General features: G+C 36.4%; 1 protein-coding gene across 1 annotated transcript in view; it reads left to right on the top strand.

Moving 5' to 3' along the window:
- LOC126412048 (ubiquitin-like protein 3) overlaps positions 1 to 12,282 on the top strand; it is a 491,449-nt gene extending 479,167 nt beyond the window's left edge. The window contains exon 4 of the mRNA XM_050081427.1: positions 10,210 to 12,282. Coding sequence (XP_049937384.1) covers positions 10,210 to 10,274 — 65 coding nt within the window. The 3' untranslated portion in view covers positions 10,275 to 12,282. The remainder of the gene's footprint in view (positions 1 to 10,209) is intronic.
- Positions 12,283 to 18,379: the final 6,097 nt, after the last annotated feature.

Here is an 18,379-nt window from a genome sequence, read left to right as displayed (position 1 = left end):
TTATAATGGTTCTGTTCCAGTATAATTTGTATTCATCATTCTCCAGTACATTTTGTGGTGTATACTTGTATGTAGGAACGTGTTGTTTTAAAAGTTTATGTTGTAAGGCAAGCTGTTGATGTATTATTTTTGCTACATTGTCATGTCTTCTGGGGTATTCTGTATTTGCTAGTATTGTACATCCGCTTGTGATGTGATCTACTGTTTCTATTTGTTGTTTACAAAGTCTGCATTTATCCGTTGTGGTATTGGGATCTTTAATAATACGCTTGCTGTAATACCTGGTGTTTATTGTTTGATCCTGTATTGCAATCATGAATCCTTCTGTCTCACTGTATATATTGCCTTTTCTTAGCCATTTGTTGGATGCGTCTTGATCGATGTGTGGCTGTGTTAGATGATACGGGTGCTTGCCATGAAGTGTTTTCTTTTTCCAATTTACTTTCTTCGTATCTGTTGATGTTATGTGATCTAAAGGGTTGTAGAAGTGGTTATGAAATTGCAGTGGTGTAGCCGATGTATTTATATGAGTGATTGCCTTGTGTATTTTGCTAGTTTCTGCTCGTTGTAGAAAGAATTTTCTTAAATTGTCTACCTGTCCATAATGTAGGTTTTTTATGTCGATAAATCCCCTTCCTCCTTCCTTTCTGCTTAATGTGAATCTTTCTGTTGCTGAATGTATGTGATGTATTCTATATTTGTGGCATTGTGATCGTGTAAGTGTATTGAGTGCTTCTAGGTCTGTGTTACTCCATTTCACTACTCCAAATGAGTAGGTCAATATTGGTATGGCATAGGTATTTATAGCTTTTGTCTTGTTTCTTGCTGTCAATTCTGTTTTCAGTATTTTTGTTAGTCTTTGTCTATATTTTTCTTTTAGTTCTTCTTTAATATTTGTATTATCTATTCCTATTTTTTGTCTGTATCCTAGATATTTATAGGCATCCGTTTTTTCCATCGCTTCTATGCAGTCGCTGTGGTTATCCAATATGTAATCTTCTTGTTTAGTATGTTTTCCCTTGACTATGCTATTTTTCTTACATTTGTCTGTTCCAAAAGCCATACTTATATCATTGCTGAATCCTTCTGTTATCTTTAGTAATTGGTTGAGTTGTTGATTTGTTGCTGCCAGTAGTTTTAGATCATCCATGTATAGCAAATGTGTGATTTTGTGTGGGTATGTTCCAGTAATATTGTATCCATAATTTGTATTATTTAGCATGTTGGCTAGTGGGTTCAGAGCAAGGCAGAACCAGAAAGGACTTAATGAGTCTCCATGGTATATTCCACACTTAATCTGTATTGGCTGTGATGTGATATTATTTGAATTTGTTTGGATATTAAGTGTGGTTTTCCAATTTTTCATTACTATGTTTAGGAACTGTATCAATTTAGGATCTACTTTGTATATTTCCAATATTTGTAGTAACCATGAGTGGGGTACACTATCAAAAGCTTTTTGGTAATCAATGTATGCGTAGTGTAGCGACCTTTGTTTAGTTTTAGCTTGATATGTCACCTCTGCATCTATTATCAGTTGCTCTTTACATCCTCGTGCTCCTTTGCAACAGCCTTTTTGTTCTTCATTTATAATTTTGTTCTGTGTTGTATGTGTCATTAATTTCTGTTTAATGACTGAAGTTAATATTTTGTATATTGTTGGTAGGCATGTTATGGGGCGATATTTAGCTGGGTTCGCTGTGTCTGCTTGATCTTTAGGTTTCAGATATGTTATTCCATGTGTAAGTGTATCAGGGAATGTGTATGGGTCTGGAATGTAGCTGTTAAATAATTTAGTTAGATGTGAATGTGTTGAGGTGAACGTCTTTAACCAGAAATTTGCTGTTTTATCATTTCCAGGGGCTTTCCAATTGTGAGTAGAATTAATTGCTTGGGTGACTTCATGTTGCAAAATTATCACTTCAGGCATTTGTGGTATCATCTTGTATGTGTCTGTTTCTGCTTGTATCCACCGTGCATGCCAGTTATGTTGTACCGGGTTTGACCATATGTTAATCCAGAAGTGTTCCATGTCTGTTATGTTTGGTGGATTGTTTATTTTAATGTGTGTGTGTTATCTATTGTCTGGTAAAATTTCTTTTGGTTTGTGTTGAATGTTTGGTTTTGTTTCCTTCTATTTTCACTTTTTTTGTATCTTCTGAGTCGTTTGGCTAATGCTTGTAATTTCTGCTTCTTTTCGTCTAATTGCTCTGTCGCTTCTTGTTGTGAGATTTTACCTAACTTTTTTCGTTTTTTTTTTTTTCCGAGATTTCATTTCTTATAAATTGTGTTAGCTGTCCGATGTCTTTTCTCAGTTTTTCTATTTTGATCTGTAGCCTGTGTTGCCATGCTGGTTTTGTGGGTTTCTTCTGTGTGTTGGTTGGTTCTGATCTCTGCCTAGTGTGTATATTTAGTGTAGTGAGTGCTCCTATATAAACCAGTAGTTGTAACTCTTCCGTAGTTGTGTTTTCATTTATTTTGTTGTGTATGATTGTGTTGATAGTTTTTATTGTTGTTTCGACTTGTGGGTTATTTGGTGGTCTATGCAAGAATGGTCTAATGTCTGTATTTGTGTCTTTGTATTCTATATATGTCAGCTGAAATTTTTCTTCTACATCTAACATCTGTGTCACTTCGTGTTCTATTTGTGCTTGTTGTGGCTGTCTTAAGATTTCGTTTTCCTCTGATTGTTTAATTGGTGCGTGTTGTTCTTTGTTTGTTTGCTCTGGGATGTTTGAGTCAATTACTGTATTTTCTTCTTCTTCTGATTGCACATTATTTTGTTCCAGTATTTGTTGTACTTGTTGTTTGATGTTTTCTAATTCTGACTGGGGTATCCTGTTATTTTTTATTATTACACGGATCTGATCAGCTAATTGTTGTTCTGTTAAAAATTTTAATTCTGGGTATCTGGTAATAAATGTTGTGTATACTTGTGATCTGTATCCAGTTGTGTTGGTTCCTAGGTTTGTTGCTTGGTAATAACAGAACATGAGGTGTCGATTAACTTCATCTGACCATCTCATCCTCTGTCTTTGTTTTCCTTCTAGGGTGGTTGCAGGAAGCATATCCTGCAAAACACCTCTATTTGGATTTAAATCATTTTCCAGTTGGCTAGCAGTGTCGTTACCATTGTGGGCGGGCATAGGGTTCAAGCGTCGTCCCCGACCATGACGGCGCTTGTCCGAGGCTTCTTTAGTTCTGTCCTGAACCAAGTAATCACACTAAAAGGGGGGTTAGCCCTATTAGTGGTTTGTTCTTTTCGTCGCCTTTTACGACTGGTAGAACATACCGGAGGCCGATTCTTTTCCCGGGCCTCCACGGGGTTTATTATTATTATTATTATTATTATTATTTCTTCTTCTTATTATTATTATTCTTTCTTGTCTCAGACGTTATGTCTGGTTAAAAATGGGAGGTGACGAGGACCTTGATCAAGCGTGACTTCCTTTTAACTGTACGGTATATGTTACGTTGCATTTAGGAACTTTCGGGTAATTGAACAAGTGTCAATAATTACAGATTTCTGTAGTTGTATATATAAGTTTGGATGTAGCTGTATTGCATTGATGTACTGGTGGATATTGTGTGGTATGACTCCTGTAGTTGATAGTATAATTGGTATAATGTCAACTTTATCCTGATGCCACATGTCCTTGACTTCCTCAGCCAGTTGTATCTATTTTTCAATTTTTTCTCCTGTTTTCTTTCGTATATTTGTTGTATTGGGTATGGATATTTTGATTAGTTGTGTTAATTTCGTCTTTTTATTGGTGAGTATGATGTCAGGTTTGTTATGTGGTGTTATAATGGTTCTGTTCCAGTATAATTTGTATTCGTCATTCTCCAGTACATTTTGTGGTGCATACTTGTATGTGGGAACGTGTTGTTTTATAAGTTTATGTTGTAAGGCAAGCTGTTGATGTATTATTTTTGCTACATTGTCATGTCTTCTGGGGTATTCTGTAATTGCTAGTATTGTACATCCGCTTGTGATGTGATTTACTGTTTCTATTTGTTGTTTGCAAAGTCTGCATTTATCTCTTGTGGTATTGGGATCTTTAATAATATGCTTGCTGTAATATCTGGTGTTTATTGTTTGATCCTGTATTGCAATCATGAATCCTTCAGTCTCACTGTATATATTGCCTTTTCTTCTTCTTATTATTATTTCTTTCTTGTCTCAGACGTTATGTATTATTATTATTATTATTATTATTATTATTATTATTATTATTATTATTATTACCATTACCATTATTATCAATTTTTTTTAGCCTGTATTACTTTTTGGAATGTAAGTTGTGCTGACTGACTAATCTGTAGCATAGCCCAAGGTATTAGTCAGGTTAAAAGGTGACAGTTCAGTTATGAGTGACAGTTAATGACTCGCGGTACTCCCTATTGACAAGGGTAATGCTGAATTTACTCTTTGCCCTTGAGCTCACACCCAGTACTGCTTGGTTACATCTTGGATGTTTTTTCCTGGGAGTATTGGTCATATGTCAACAGTTGTACATGGTAGTACAGATATGTTTACTGATAAGAAGCCAGGTGATATGCATCTCGCATAAGTGTATGTGGAGTGCTGCTGAAGGGCAGCATGATGGTGACTGTGTTGCAGTAGCTTCCCATATGACAGTTGATGCATTGTTCAGTTTTTTGTGCTATATGTTTTGGTAACTGAATGTTACAGTCTTTTTCACTGTTGTGAGTGTGTTTTCTCAGAAATAGAGGTAACGTGTTAAACAAACGTATAAATCATAATTGCATTATTACTGTGCAGTGACCCTTTGGAGACCGCAGGTCTCTTATATTAAAATACTCTACAATCTCTTATATTAAAATACTCTACAATCTCTGAAATTTTAAGGGTGGGCTTCAGATACACTCATTCGGCTTGCTCTTCTCTGCTCAGTGCCATCAGAGCTCTCTACATTCTTATGGCTGTGCATGTTTGCTTCAAAGGTTTGTTTAATTTTCCTATAAGCATCAGAACCATTCGTGTAGTCTTGCGTGCTTCGTATGTGGCCCCTTCCCCCTACCTAAGGGATCTCTCTCTCATCTCTAATATTGTCCAACTGATCCTTCTATCTATCTGAGTAGGGAACTATTACATGGAAAAACTAGGATAGTTTTTGTAGTTGTTTGTGTGTTTTGTTGGGAGTACTCTTCATGGCAGGTAGAATCCAGCCATTGGGTTTCATAAGTAAGGTTTCTTTTGATACAACTATTTCTGCTGGATGTTGCCTCTTTGCCTAGTTTCTCCTCTGCTGCCTTCATTATTTTTTCTCTCAAAGCTACCTGTTCCACTTCTGATCTGTTTCTTTCCTCTTTTCTTTGTCATATCATGCTCTCTTTGACTTTCTCAATGATGTGATGTATCAATATATCGAGGTACCTTCTTCTTGATTTCCTACATTCTTTTGCACTTTCATTTTTGTCTGCAATTTAGAACCAATAAATTGTAGTCATAGTTTACATCTGCTCCTGGGAATGTTTTGCCATTTAAAATCTGTTATGTAAATCTCTATTTTACAATTATACAGGGGGTTTAACAAGAAGTCATGGCTGAACTTTAAGGGAACATTCCTCACTTATAGAGGAAGAAAATATGTTAGATGGACATGCATCTGGAAATATTTTATTTCCATGTTAGACCTCAGTCTCTACAACTCTTCAACACGTTAATCATCGGAAAGACATAAGAAAAGAACATATCAGCACAATACGAAACACTTTCCTATGTGAAATGTTCAAAAACCCTTCCATTAACGAGGATACGTGCATCAACCCTTCACCCCGTAGAATCCCCGATACCCTGAAGTATCCCTGGAGAACTGTGTATTGTTCACGGCCTTCCACAGTACTGAATGTAGACTCTGTACATTTTGTACTGAAGATCTGTGCCCAAGAACTTTCAAATGTCTCCACAAATAAAGGTTTAGTGAGTTCAGTTCAACAGAACCAAGGAATTGGTCTACCTCTACCTCTCCAAATGCCATGGAATCTGTCATTTAGAAGCCTATGAACACTAACTATGAAATGAGGAGGTGGTCCACCATGCATGAAGCACACATTTTGTCGCATTTGTAAAGACCTGTGTTCTAACAGAATGGGTAATATATTCTGTAAGAAGGCACAGTGAGTTTCTGCATGTAACCTGGGTGGGAGAGCATGAGGCCCTGACAGACAATTACCAAGAATGCTGGCCCAAATGTTGACTGAAAATATAAAATATTTGTTCATGACATGATTGCACAATTTCGTAAGGATTTTCGACAGCCCACACATGTTTACTGTGAAATTTTAAAATCACATTGAAATGTAGCCTCATCCTTCATGAACACCATGTTTAAACTAAAGACAGGATTGATACATTGTTGAATGAACCATTCACCAAATTATACCTGTGTAGGAAAAGCAGCTGCACACACTGTACGTGGTACGGATACAGCAAGTTCTCGTGTAGCGCTTCCCAGAAAGTCATGTGGTTAGCATTGCTTGTTGCAGCTAATTGTTTTATGTTGACACTAGGGTTGTCATGAACTGCACAAAGAAGTTCCTCCTCCACTGAGCTACTCTCCACCTTCTAGGCCTCTCCCAGGGTGAGTAGCAGGTCTAAACATCCCAGGCTTGCTAAGAAAACAATCAATAATTGCTTGAAGATTCATCCTGTTGGTGCACTGTCGTTCTGGAAACACCTCCTGATGCAAATAATTAGCACCATGGTCGTTACCATCTAATCCATGCAGCAAATGGTCATCAGGCAACTCTTCTGCATTTGAGTACACTTCCACTGCATTGTACCGGAAACTAAGTCTTTGATAGACACCAAACAGTTAATGCTATGTCCTTGATGTTAGTAAAGCAGTGAAGTTAATAACATGCCAGCATAAGCAGTGAAGCGATCAATGTAGGGAAAGATAGACTGCTACTTACTGTAAAGAAGACACATTAAGTTGCATACAAGCACGGTTAAAAGACACTTTTTCATCAGTAAAATTGACGCATGTGTGCGCATACACACACACACACACACACACACACACACACACACACACACACACACACACACACACACACACTCATGCACTCATGTCAACTCCAGCACCTTCGGATGGCATGCATTCTGGCCCGAGATGCCTGTGTGCACAAGAATGGTGTGTGTGTGTGTGTGTGTGTGTGTGTGTGTGTGTGTGTGTGTGTGTGTGTGTGTGTGTCTTTTACTGATGAAGGCCAAAAGCTTTATGTAAGTGTCTGTTTATTGTGCCTGTCTGTAACTGAACATGTCTTCTTTACAGTAAATAGCACTCCGTCTTTTCTTACATTGTTGATATTCCTACATGGAGTTTCCATTGTTTGATTTTACTGGGCAGTGAAGTGAGTTACATGTCAACATTACCACTGTTGCATTGGAACAACAAACACTGACAGTGAACCTGAGAGTTAAAACTTACTGTACATAACCATGATGGTATTTTGAACATTTCATCTAAGAAAGCGTTTCACATAGTGTTGGTATGTTCTGTTTCTGTGTGTGTTTCTATAATTAATAGAATTACAAAGAAAAGTAGAAAATAAGCTTTAACAAGAAAATAAAGCATTTCTGGACCTCTGTCCATGTAGGGCTTTTAATTTTTCTTTGTGTGAGTAATGTTTCCTGAACATTTGGCTATAGTGTTTTGTTACACTGTTTATAATACATCTGAGAAATTCCTGTGCCTTCACATGTTTCCACATGTACATTCCTTTTTCACGATTCTCAGATCAAATGTTTGTGATGGCTGAGCTGTGGTCTGTGCAAAATTCTTCAGAGGCTTCCACATTAGTTACATCCTCTAATCAGTCCATATTCTCAGTCTCGTTCCATTGTCAAAGTCCAGCCACACATTACAGTTACATTGTAGTCCCTCTCACATAATGAATAATTTCTTTTATTTGAATGCACATTTTTTTTTAAAACTAATTGTAATATAAGCTACTAGGCATGTATTCTTGTATTAATGTGGTGGACTTGGCTCTATTTCACCAGTGGTGATCCGTTTGGTTTGCAGACCTTAGTCATTCACTTGAATTCCTATTGTCCTATTCACTTTCAGACTTATTCCAGCATTACCTGTATTTAATTTTGTGTCGAGAACCCTGTTATCACCAGAACAGAAATCTCATTCTTCAGTGCACCTTGTTTTACTATTCTCATTATGTCTAACTTCATCCCCTATGATTTTCCTCTTCTCCTTCCTATGCTGTCAACAACACAAAATTTTCGGTATCGTATCAAACATATCCCCCTCCTCCTCGCACACATGACAGACATTAAAGCAGTGAAGTGTCTTGTGCGTCTCAGTAATACTGATATACAAACTGTATGTGCAACTGTTTCTGAGTGGTATCTGTGAAGAGGATAGACTAATACAAGGATCCTGAATAGGGGTAGAAGTCTTTTCAGTACTTGCAAAGGCAACTGTCTTAAGGATTGCATGATGTAACCTTGTAACAGTTGTCAGCACAACTATGCCATATTGCTATTGAGATATGTCTGAGAAGATAGGGGGAACCACAGGCATCTTGTTTACTCAGGACATCCGTCTCTTCTGTGTGGCTTGCTAATTACCTTGGCTGAATTTATCTATGTGGAAGGCATAATATCCATTGTCATTCAGAAAAGTTTGCAGAATGTCAATTGGGACAACAGTAGACTTGAGAGATGTAGGTCAAGACCTATGGCACTGTGGAGAAGCTGGACATGGAGGGTGCTATTTCCTTTTGCAATCTAGAGCATCAGCTAACACAGAGTAGGAGCTCCTGATGGCAGCAGTTGAGTCAATTGGGTGGCATTATTTATTGAAAGCCTTTGTTAATAAGCAATTTTTTTTGACTGAGAAGGAAGCCTAATGTGTGGTGTGATACTAATAACCCCATCATGCACTTCACAGTGATTTGCAGAGTATATTTGTATTTGTGTATGTATGTATGTATATATGTATGTATGTATGCTTGTATATGTAATAGTACAGCAAAATTTGAGGCAACATTTTGAGAAGGAAGAGATAATCTTCTGTGGAACATAATGGTAAGTGAGGTAATTTGAATTTACTGCTTTGAATGTGGACTGAGCATAATGTATGGGATGACATTGCTGAAAATTCATAAAGAAATAAGAAGCTGTAGTGTTGTTGAGAGAGAGTATCATAGATTTGTTTGGGTTATTTTTGTCAGGCTGACTCGATGTGCGGAATTCTTCTTTTGTATGACCCTGCAATATTTCTTGCTGAACAGAAAAAAGAATAAGAAATCAGGTTGTGGTTTTCTCACTTCCATTGTTTGGCCCATCTTCCCTCAGCCTAATGCTCTGGGGATTTTGGTCGGAGAAAGATAGCAAATTATTGGTTGCGAAAGTAGGACAAGATTACTAATACTGTGAGGGTACACGGTTTAGTTCCAGTAGTGGACAAAAACTCGTGAAATTGATGGTGATTAGGCTGAGGTACAAGACATTTTAAACCATCTGTCTCTCTTTAGTGTAAATCAGTTGCTTCCCAGTAAAATAAAGAAATTAAAAAATGGGAGACATTTCTTTCTGACTGCCATTAGTACTATTATACCTTGTTCAATCCCAATATCCAACCAGCTACTCTCACAGTACTAGTAGTATCTTATGTAACCTGCTAAGTTGTTTGTTATTTGTAATACACCTGTCACTGTTAACTGTTTATCCATTTTTTGGTGTGCCATCATTTTATCTTTCCTCACGGATCAGCACATATTTAAGCAAACTATCTCACCATTATTATATTAAACTGTCAGCATGTACTGAATTGTGTGCATAAGTTCGGTCTTGCCACACACTTTTTTGCTAACGAAATATGTGATGTAGAATGTGACATTAAGTTTAGTATTTGTGTAGAGCAATGTGAGAAGCTTACAAAGAACATCTAGAAAATTTTGAACAAGTTAACTATGTGCTAATGCAAGAAGTTCAAAGAAACACTTTTCACATCCTTCTGAGAGCGTATTGTACACACCTTTCAAGAATCCAGGTGTCTGGAATGTCACAATATTAATTATGACCTTTTTCATATGATAAACAACTGATTAAAGTGTTACAGTACAGTTACTATTATTTATGTTTCAACTTGTATTTATTTGCAGCCTCTGCATTTACACGAGTTTGTATTCTTATATTATTGTTTTAATTATTGACAGATCAACGCCAGAAGAGTAAGGGTGGTGGAAGCAGTTGCTGTTCGGCATCGTGTTGCATACTCTAATGTATTGCAAGATAACATTGTGATGACTTTACCAAGGATTGGTGCATTGACAGTTTAGGACAGAAATGCCTACGTACATAGTCAGGCACCTCAAGTATTACTATTGACTTAAACAAGCAAAGCAGCTCCCCCTGACAGAAGATAAAGATCTTGTGAGATTTCATATTGTTGTGATATTCAAGTAGCATAACAGAAAATTTTAAAAATGAAGACGAGAGTTTTTTTAGTCGGAGGATATGTGATAGTGGAGACTGATTGCCCATTGCAGTGAAATGTACAGTGAAAGAAATTAAGTTTCTGTGTTACTTTATTTTTGTATTAAAATTCTAATATTAATCTTCTCAATTCCTATTCTTTTATGTACCATAAATATTATGGTACAGTTTTACTCACCAGATGTATGTTATACAGATTACCTATGTTACAGGACTTATATGTAGAAGGAATGTGATTTTCTTTCATTCTAAGAAGAAAATTCTTTGCACTACATAGTTTCCTACTCATTGTTAGAATAACTCAACAGAAACTGCTGGTAATTGTACAGAGAGCATCATATTACCAGCAAGTGACTTTGAGTGTCAGACATTTACATTTTATCATGTGCTGTTGATGTGAATATGGATACGATACTGCTGAATTTCTTCATGAATATGACCGGTGTAGCGTAGCTTCTAATAAGAATCTGTAGCTGTCAGAAGAATAATGGCACACAAATTCCTTATGTTGATTCCTGCTTTGTTTAACTACTGATTTAAATTTGTATGAAAGGATCAGTATTTTAATGGTATTGGAAGAAAACTTTTCTCATCATTCCTAAATGCAGAAGATATATTTTCTGCTGATATTTTTGTTTTGCTTCCAGAGAAATGACATAAGTACCATTTGTTATACTAAGATTTATTTGTATTTAGGAAATTGTGTAGGAAATATCATTACCCATAATGCATGTTAACATCCCAAATCCTTCTTGTGGTTACTTGGGCGCAGAAGTGAGAAGCAAGAATGTTACTCTGATAAGCTAAAGAAAAAGAAGCATACTGTGTAATGAGGGGAGAAAGGAAGAAAAAAATGTGTCCCACAATTTCCATTTGAAATGCACTTCAAATAAATATATCGAACTTATTGGAAATATTTATGCATTAACCTGTATATTATAAAACATGGTTAATTAAGTGTGACAGTAATTTTATGTAGTTTATACTTTTGTTGAATGAAAATACTTTTAAAATGAATATAAATTTCAGTACCTTTTGAAGGTAATGCAACTAGTGGCCTATGTTACAAAAAAGTTTGTTTAAATCATTGTTAACATTATCCGTCATAATTCACATAGATATTCTGTTACATGGAGAATTGGTCCATGAGGATATTTAAAAAAAAAAAAAGAAACCAGTTCGTAAATATAAGAGAGTGGATATATCATATATATATATATATAAAAAGAAAAACAGATATATTATCAGTTAAAGTTGTATCTTTATCTGCATGATATTTCCTCTTACTATATTAAATTGTAATTTTTCTATAGAATTCATAATACAGAGTTTATTTTGTTGGGCTGTAGCGGCTTCAGCTTATGTACGGGTACCCAAGATACCACACTTTCTTTCTTGCTATTTGTGTATTGGAAATTTAATTGCATTTTGGATTTGTAATTGCCCAGTACTCTTCGCTCTTGTCATTAAGTGAAAAAGCCATAATACAGACACCAAGAAAAGATATTTGGGAGATATAAAGCATGAGTAATTTAAAAGCTTCTGCATTAATAGTTGAGGCTGTGTGTACAATTTCCTCATGCTTTTTGTATGTTTATGCTATATAGCAACGAAGCAGCACATTACTACAAACATCTTTGTTTCATATGATGTATGTTGTACTCTAGTTTCTATTGTAAATATAGTAACTAATGTATTTTTTGTTACATTACGACATATAACTCCTCAGTGAGGGGATTTTATTCTGCAGAGATGGAGTAGTATTATAGAATAAAGTTGAGATCACAAACAAATTCCTTGGCTCAATGTTATTTTACCCTGCTTAATGACATATTAAGAAACTGCATTTTCCCCAGGCAAATACGGAACAGTTGCAAATGTGGTCATCATTGCGGTTCTACCTGTAACCAGAAGTATATTCTGCAGCTGTAACCAGAAGTATATTCTGCAGCACACTGGTTGGGATCAAATGCCTGTGGGCAAATGAAGATTATACGGCAGTTGAACTGTGTACACAGCACTGCAAGAACTAGATACTGGCTGTTAAGGGAGTGTACTTGCCACTGTGCATGCTCAATAGAAACAGTTCAGACTAATGTTGAAAACATGGTTCTTGCTTTTATTTACAAGTGATAAACTATGTTATTCAACCCCCAAAGCTGTTAGAAGATGCAGAATTCCTTTCAGCACAGGATCAGGAAACTGGGATATTTTGACTTTTGTTTCTTCTTTTTAATACCTGTGGAGTAGAATTTTTTAGACAGTCTCTCTACTTGCATTTTGTAACTAAAAATGGAGTTCCAAATAATTTCATTTTATATCCTACACAGGTCCTGAAATATTGTTTGAAATCTAAGTAAGTTGCATATTGATGAATCAATTGATGAACACACAAGTTTGGATTTCCTCTATGAAAGTATCTTTCAAATAAATGAAATTTATTCATGGCTGTGCTAGTCTTATTACAGATATTAAAGATTAGTAGATATTTCCTTTATAACAATATATTTAAATGTCACTACTTTAGTGAGGCTGTGCCTCTGTTGTTCCTGTAAGCATTCAGACTTCCTGCCAAATCGCAAAGAACATGTGAAGAACCTTGCTTTGGATAGCCACCAGAACTGCTTTATTGTAAGGCGTCAGACTATTTGTTGCCTCTACATCATGTAATACAAAAAAAAAAAAAAAAAAGCTAAGAAAGAAAATAGATTAGAGAAACAATTTATGTCCCTTTGAATGGTGTTCAAAATCATGCACAGCAGATGAGGTGCTGATTCAGAATGCACATTCCCTTTCTTGGTATTTGAAGGATTCTCTATTGAAATATTTGTGAGACTGAAAAATTGTTGTAATTTTTTTACACTTTCGGGCATAGAGGATTGAAAACTGTTGAGACCGCACAACCGCAAATTGCATGGTCTGTGTAATCCATCAGACAAATATACTCTCTAGTGTTCTTTAAAATTCTGAGTTAAACACTTAACTTCAAATTCTCAATCACCACCTCATTTGCTGTACATGACTTCAAGCATCATATTTCTCTGATCTATTTTATTTGTTACTTTTAGATCGATTTCACAAAACATTTAATTGTTTTGTTTTTCCTCACTTTTTTAAAAATTTTAAGTGTTATTCCACAAAACATTACCTTTTTGACACATTTGCTTTTCTAGTGTCTTCTGTTCTCAAAAGTCCTGATTTGAAGGAAGCCATTTTGACAGTTAAATATCACACCGTGCAAATTTTTATGTGCAAAATAGTTGGGCTGTGAAGAGATGAACTTCTTGAGACATAACTGTATAGTTAGCAGCAGTTACTCTGAAATATGTTTTCTCTCAAAAAACAAATTATTTTTTCATAATTGCTGTGATAGCTTTCCAGAAATAAACCATTTTTTTTTTACAAAACTGGACATCAGACTGATCAATTTGATACCTCATTTGTCCTTTCCCAATTCTTCATTTGGCTGTGCAAATTCATACAGATATGATTAGGTAAGTTATAGGAAATCTTGTTTTCACTCCGCTCAAACATCTGACCAAATAGATTGATTGACACTGTGGTCCCATACAACATTCACAATTGCATGATCATCATCTAGTGTGTGACCCTGTTGGCTGGTGGGCAGCTTATGAATAAAATGCATCTGCTGATACAAGCAAAGGAAATATTAACCGGTGCCTGTGACTCGTGTAGCGGAATTGGAACAATATGTTCTTTAGTGTCAAAAAATGTATTTAAGCTCACATTTCAAATCTTATGATGTAATTTCAAACTTAGCACAAGAGATGAAGGCTCTTAATTATATCATTGTTCATAATTAGACAATATTTTAGTATTAAGCTGGAGGTTGAGAGTCTTTCTGTGATTGCTTTCTAATAAATAAATAAATAAATAAAGTGATAGTATAAAGACCTGTCGTATTATTAACTAAAACAAATATGTACAGATATTCACTCTGGTCAAAATGTCCTAATAATGCTAGACAAATAGGTCTTTTGTGAAAAGTAATTTTTGATGCACATATTATTTGTACTGACGGGCACAAAGTGTACAGTGATGCAGCCTGTGTGAAGTTACATAATAAAACACAGATCAGACAGCTGGAGGAGTCACATGGTTAAAATTTTAAAACTTCTTTGTTAGTTTTAGAAAAGCATGAGAATAGGATGTGACTGTTTGTCCTACAGATCAAATGTACTTAGTCAGTTGGTGTGCCAGACTGTAATACATGTGTATGCTGCTAACCATTAAAGTTGCAACATTACGAGGTATCCGACGATTGTGAAATTGTCACAAAGGGTGCTATGTGCTTCGGCACACAGACGATCAGCATTTCAGCACAGTTGCACAAAGCAGGCAGGAGTGACACTGCCTGCATTCTGTATATGAGGACAGGGTACAGGGTGGATTCCTCATTTAGAAATTGTGCTCAGTACTACTGACCTATCGTTCGCTATCTGTGCAGGACCGAACAGTTGTACCTTGAGTCAGGAACACTACGACGTGTTGACCGATGCAGAAGCTTTCCTAGACACAGCAGAGGCATGCCAAAAGTGGTGAGTCTGACAACGAAAGCGACACCACATTGTCATTTCAGGTGAAGCATGGTTCCACACACAACATTGAGACAGACATACAAGTGTGCGTAGGCTTCAAGGATGACAAAGATTGGATTTGTCATTGGCAGAAAGGCACTGCAGCTGAAAGGGAGTATATGACACTATGACTCTGCTTCACCTAATAGGTAATTTGGACAGCAGCCACTATATATCTGATGTGTTGAGACTGGCACTAGTGGTCTACCTTTTCGGTCTCCTTGATATTATCTTTCCAAAGGACAACACAAGACTGCATGTCATCCCGGCAGTCCTGGCCTACCTCGGATATCATTTCAGGCAGCAGTCTCTCGATTGAAAACATCTGGTCATGGGTCTTACATGACCACTCCTTAGCCATATGATTGTTGGACGCTGACACAGACCGGAAGCAGTACAGAGGACACATCTGTACCTGTCGTCTGAACTCATTTTGACACTGTGCGTAGCTGGGATAGAGCCAAAGGTGGCAGGTCCATGTACTAAATAGAGCACCCAGCATATTTTGAAATAATGTATACTTTGATATTTTGGGTATTACTATCCACGATAATCGCCTTGGCATTTTGGTCTATGTTGCCAGTTAAGGTAATGATACAAATGATTGCGTTCCTCAATTGTGCAGATTGTGCAGCAATCTGATTGTCATGGCGTGTTCCTGGTGAGAAAGCCTCCAGAGCTTCAAAATCCTCTAATAAAAGAACTTTTTCAAGTGTAGGTATTTGGTATGAATTTAAGAATACAGTAAATAAATAGTTATTCTATAATTTTTACCCTGACACTTCACTCCTTTACCAAACTGATAAGACCTTGATGCCTCTGGGAGTGTCCTATCAATCAGTCCCTTCATTTAGTCAAATAGCGCCATAAATTCAATTGTGTACTCGTTCTACTGTATCATTTAACAGCAATAAGGAAAATGTCATTATTTCTTATCCTTTCTTCTGTGGCAGTTTTAATGGCCAGCAGTGCATAGTGACTAATAACAACATCCCTCTTGACAGTAAATACAAGTAAATTCACAATACCACCTCAGTTTTCATACCTGACATGTGCATTGTACCATTATTTGTAGCTAGCTAACTTGCTACATTGTTGAGTCACCAGAACAGAAGCTACACCCTTAAGGCTCTATGTTAAAAAGCTTGTTATAATTTTTTTTTTAAATCGCTCAAATCAGTTTTGCAGCTCCTTTCCTCAAACTGATCCTGATTTGATATACCTGTCTGTGTCATGGTCAGGATGCGAATTTGGTTTGTGAACATCATTGTTCATAGGGCAGGGGGGGCAACATATTTCAACATCCACCCATATCCCGTACTAGAATTTATTATCAATTCTGGGTCTCCAGCAAACCTTGTTGTGTCCAAAGGTTTGTTTGAGCAGTTGCAGAGAGCAACTTTCAAGTGCCATAAAACAGGCATTACTGCAGATGCGCAGCTACCGTGCCGCAGGAACCCTGTGTGTGGCATTTGCTCTGCTCAAACATGTTTCAGTGCATTTTTGTTTGGAATTTTGTGTGTGCTGGGGCATCACATGATGATGTACAGCACTCAGCATATTTTTCACGAGGGCATATGGAGTTATTGTACTTAGGGCAATTATTTATTTTATTCTATGAAGATACAAAATGCAAAAAAAAGGAAGCAGTTCTTGGCGTAATATTCATTTCAGAACTAGACTGTAAGTTCAAAGTACACTAATATTTTGCTGTGTGGTGACTTTAACACAGATTTTTTTATTTATACTCTGGAGTACTGTTATGTACAATTTCCTATCAGTTTTCAGTTTTACGTCTAAACAGCACTGGAAACTGGAAGTAAGAACGAATACAAATTTCTTGCAAAAATAAAAAACAGTTGCTTGTGTAGACCAGAAATAAGGACAAGTTATTTCATGACTATTTCAGATAGTATAACGAGTTAATAAGGTTTTCAGTGAAGCCAAGAAACTGTACAATTGGTGATATATGTTCTACACTAGGAATTAGTGTAAAGAAACATTGGGAGTTATGATGATAAAACACATTATGCTGTCAGTCTTTAATGTATCAAAGAAAGACATTCTGTAAATTTAAGATATAAACGACACAAATTAAGAAATAATGTAAAGCCTGTAAAACTGATTGGAAATGCTACATTACAGTATTTCAGGGTGTGAACAAAAAAATCTGTTCTTTACCGCATAGCAAAATATTAGAATACTCTGAGCTGTGGAGTCTAGTTTTGAAATGAATATTATGCCAAGACCTGCTTTTGTATTTTGCCCTGCTTATCTAGATAGAATATAATGAAACAATTGCTCTAAGTACAATAACTCCGTTTGTGTTCCCACGGATTTGATTTCTGGGTAAGTTTTCAACAAATGGATGTTGTAATAAAGTGGATTTGTAATCGGACACAAAACATCAATACTTATGATTTAGGTAATAAATTATAGCCTTCATCATCAAGCAGAAATTGGTCATTAGAATTCTTTTTGTCGATGGTAACTCTATGGAGACTTTTCCTTGTATGATAGTGAACACTGTTTAGAGATGGAATGGAACATTTGCACATGCGTGTCAGTAATCCACATCTTTCAAGTGGTATAGTTTCAAACAATAGTGACAGACTGAATGATGGGATCAGCACAATGACCATCATAAAGAGAGGAGAAGTACATGAAAAAGGATTTTCATGTTGCTCAGTGCACATAACACATGCCCTTTGTAGGCCCATCGTCCAGTCGTTGTGCTAGAAGTAAAGATGCAAGTGAAGTGTTTTATGTCTTGTTGACAGCAAAGGTTATCAGAGAGGGAACACTGCTCGGATTTTAACATTGGAGGAGAAGGAAGCAGCGAAGACTTTTTAAGGAACTGTCCTAACGTTTGCCTAGAATGAACTAGAAAACACGGAAACCCCAAATCTGAATGGCTCACTGGCTCTGGGGTTCAACCTGGGTCTCCAGACTGCACGAAGATTACCGACATTTGCCGACACACAGGCCTACTGATTTTAACTATAGCATGTAAAAGTTTAGTTGACAGTTTCGCACCCTTTTCCTGATCGGTACTTCTCAAAAGAAATCAGCAATGGTCATACTGTTTGAGATCCCTGCGAACATTACCAATCAAGTGAGTAATTTTGTTACAGTAGGTTTGATTTAATTTCATCCTCATTACTAGAAATAAGCACCACATTTGAATGCAGACGTATCTGTTATATGCTTTCAGGAAGCAACGTTACTTCCACGTAGGGTTGCCATCCATCCTGATACACTATCTGAGCAAAAGTATCCGGACACCCCCAAA

Source organism: Schistocerca serialis, chromosome 7 (assembly GCF_023864345.2).
Source record: "Schistocerca serialis cubense isolate TAMUIC-IGC-003099 chromosome 7, iqSchSeri2.2, whole genome shotgun sequence".
In the NCBI taxonomy this organism is placed as follows: Eukaryota; Metazoa; Arthropoda; class Insecta; order Orthoptera; family Acrididae; genus Schistocerca; species Schistocerca serialis.
Note: the sequence above shows the minus strand (reverse complement) of the source record. Positions and strands in the feature narration are given on the sequence as shown.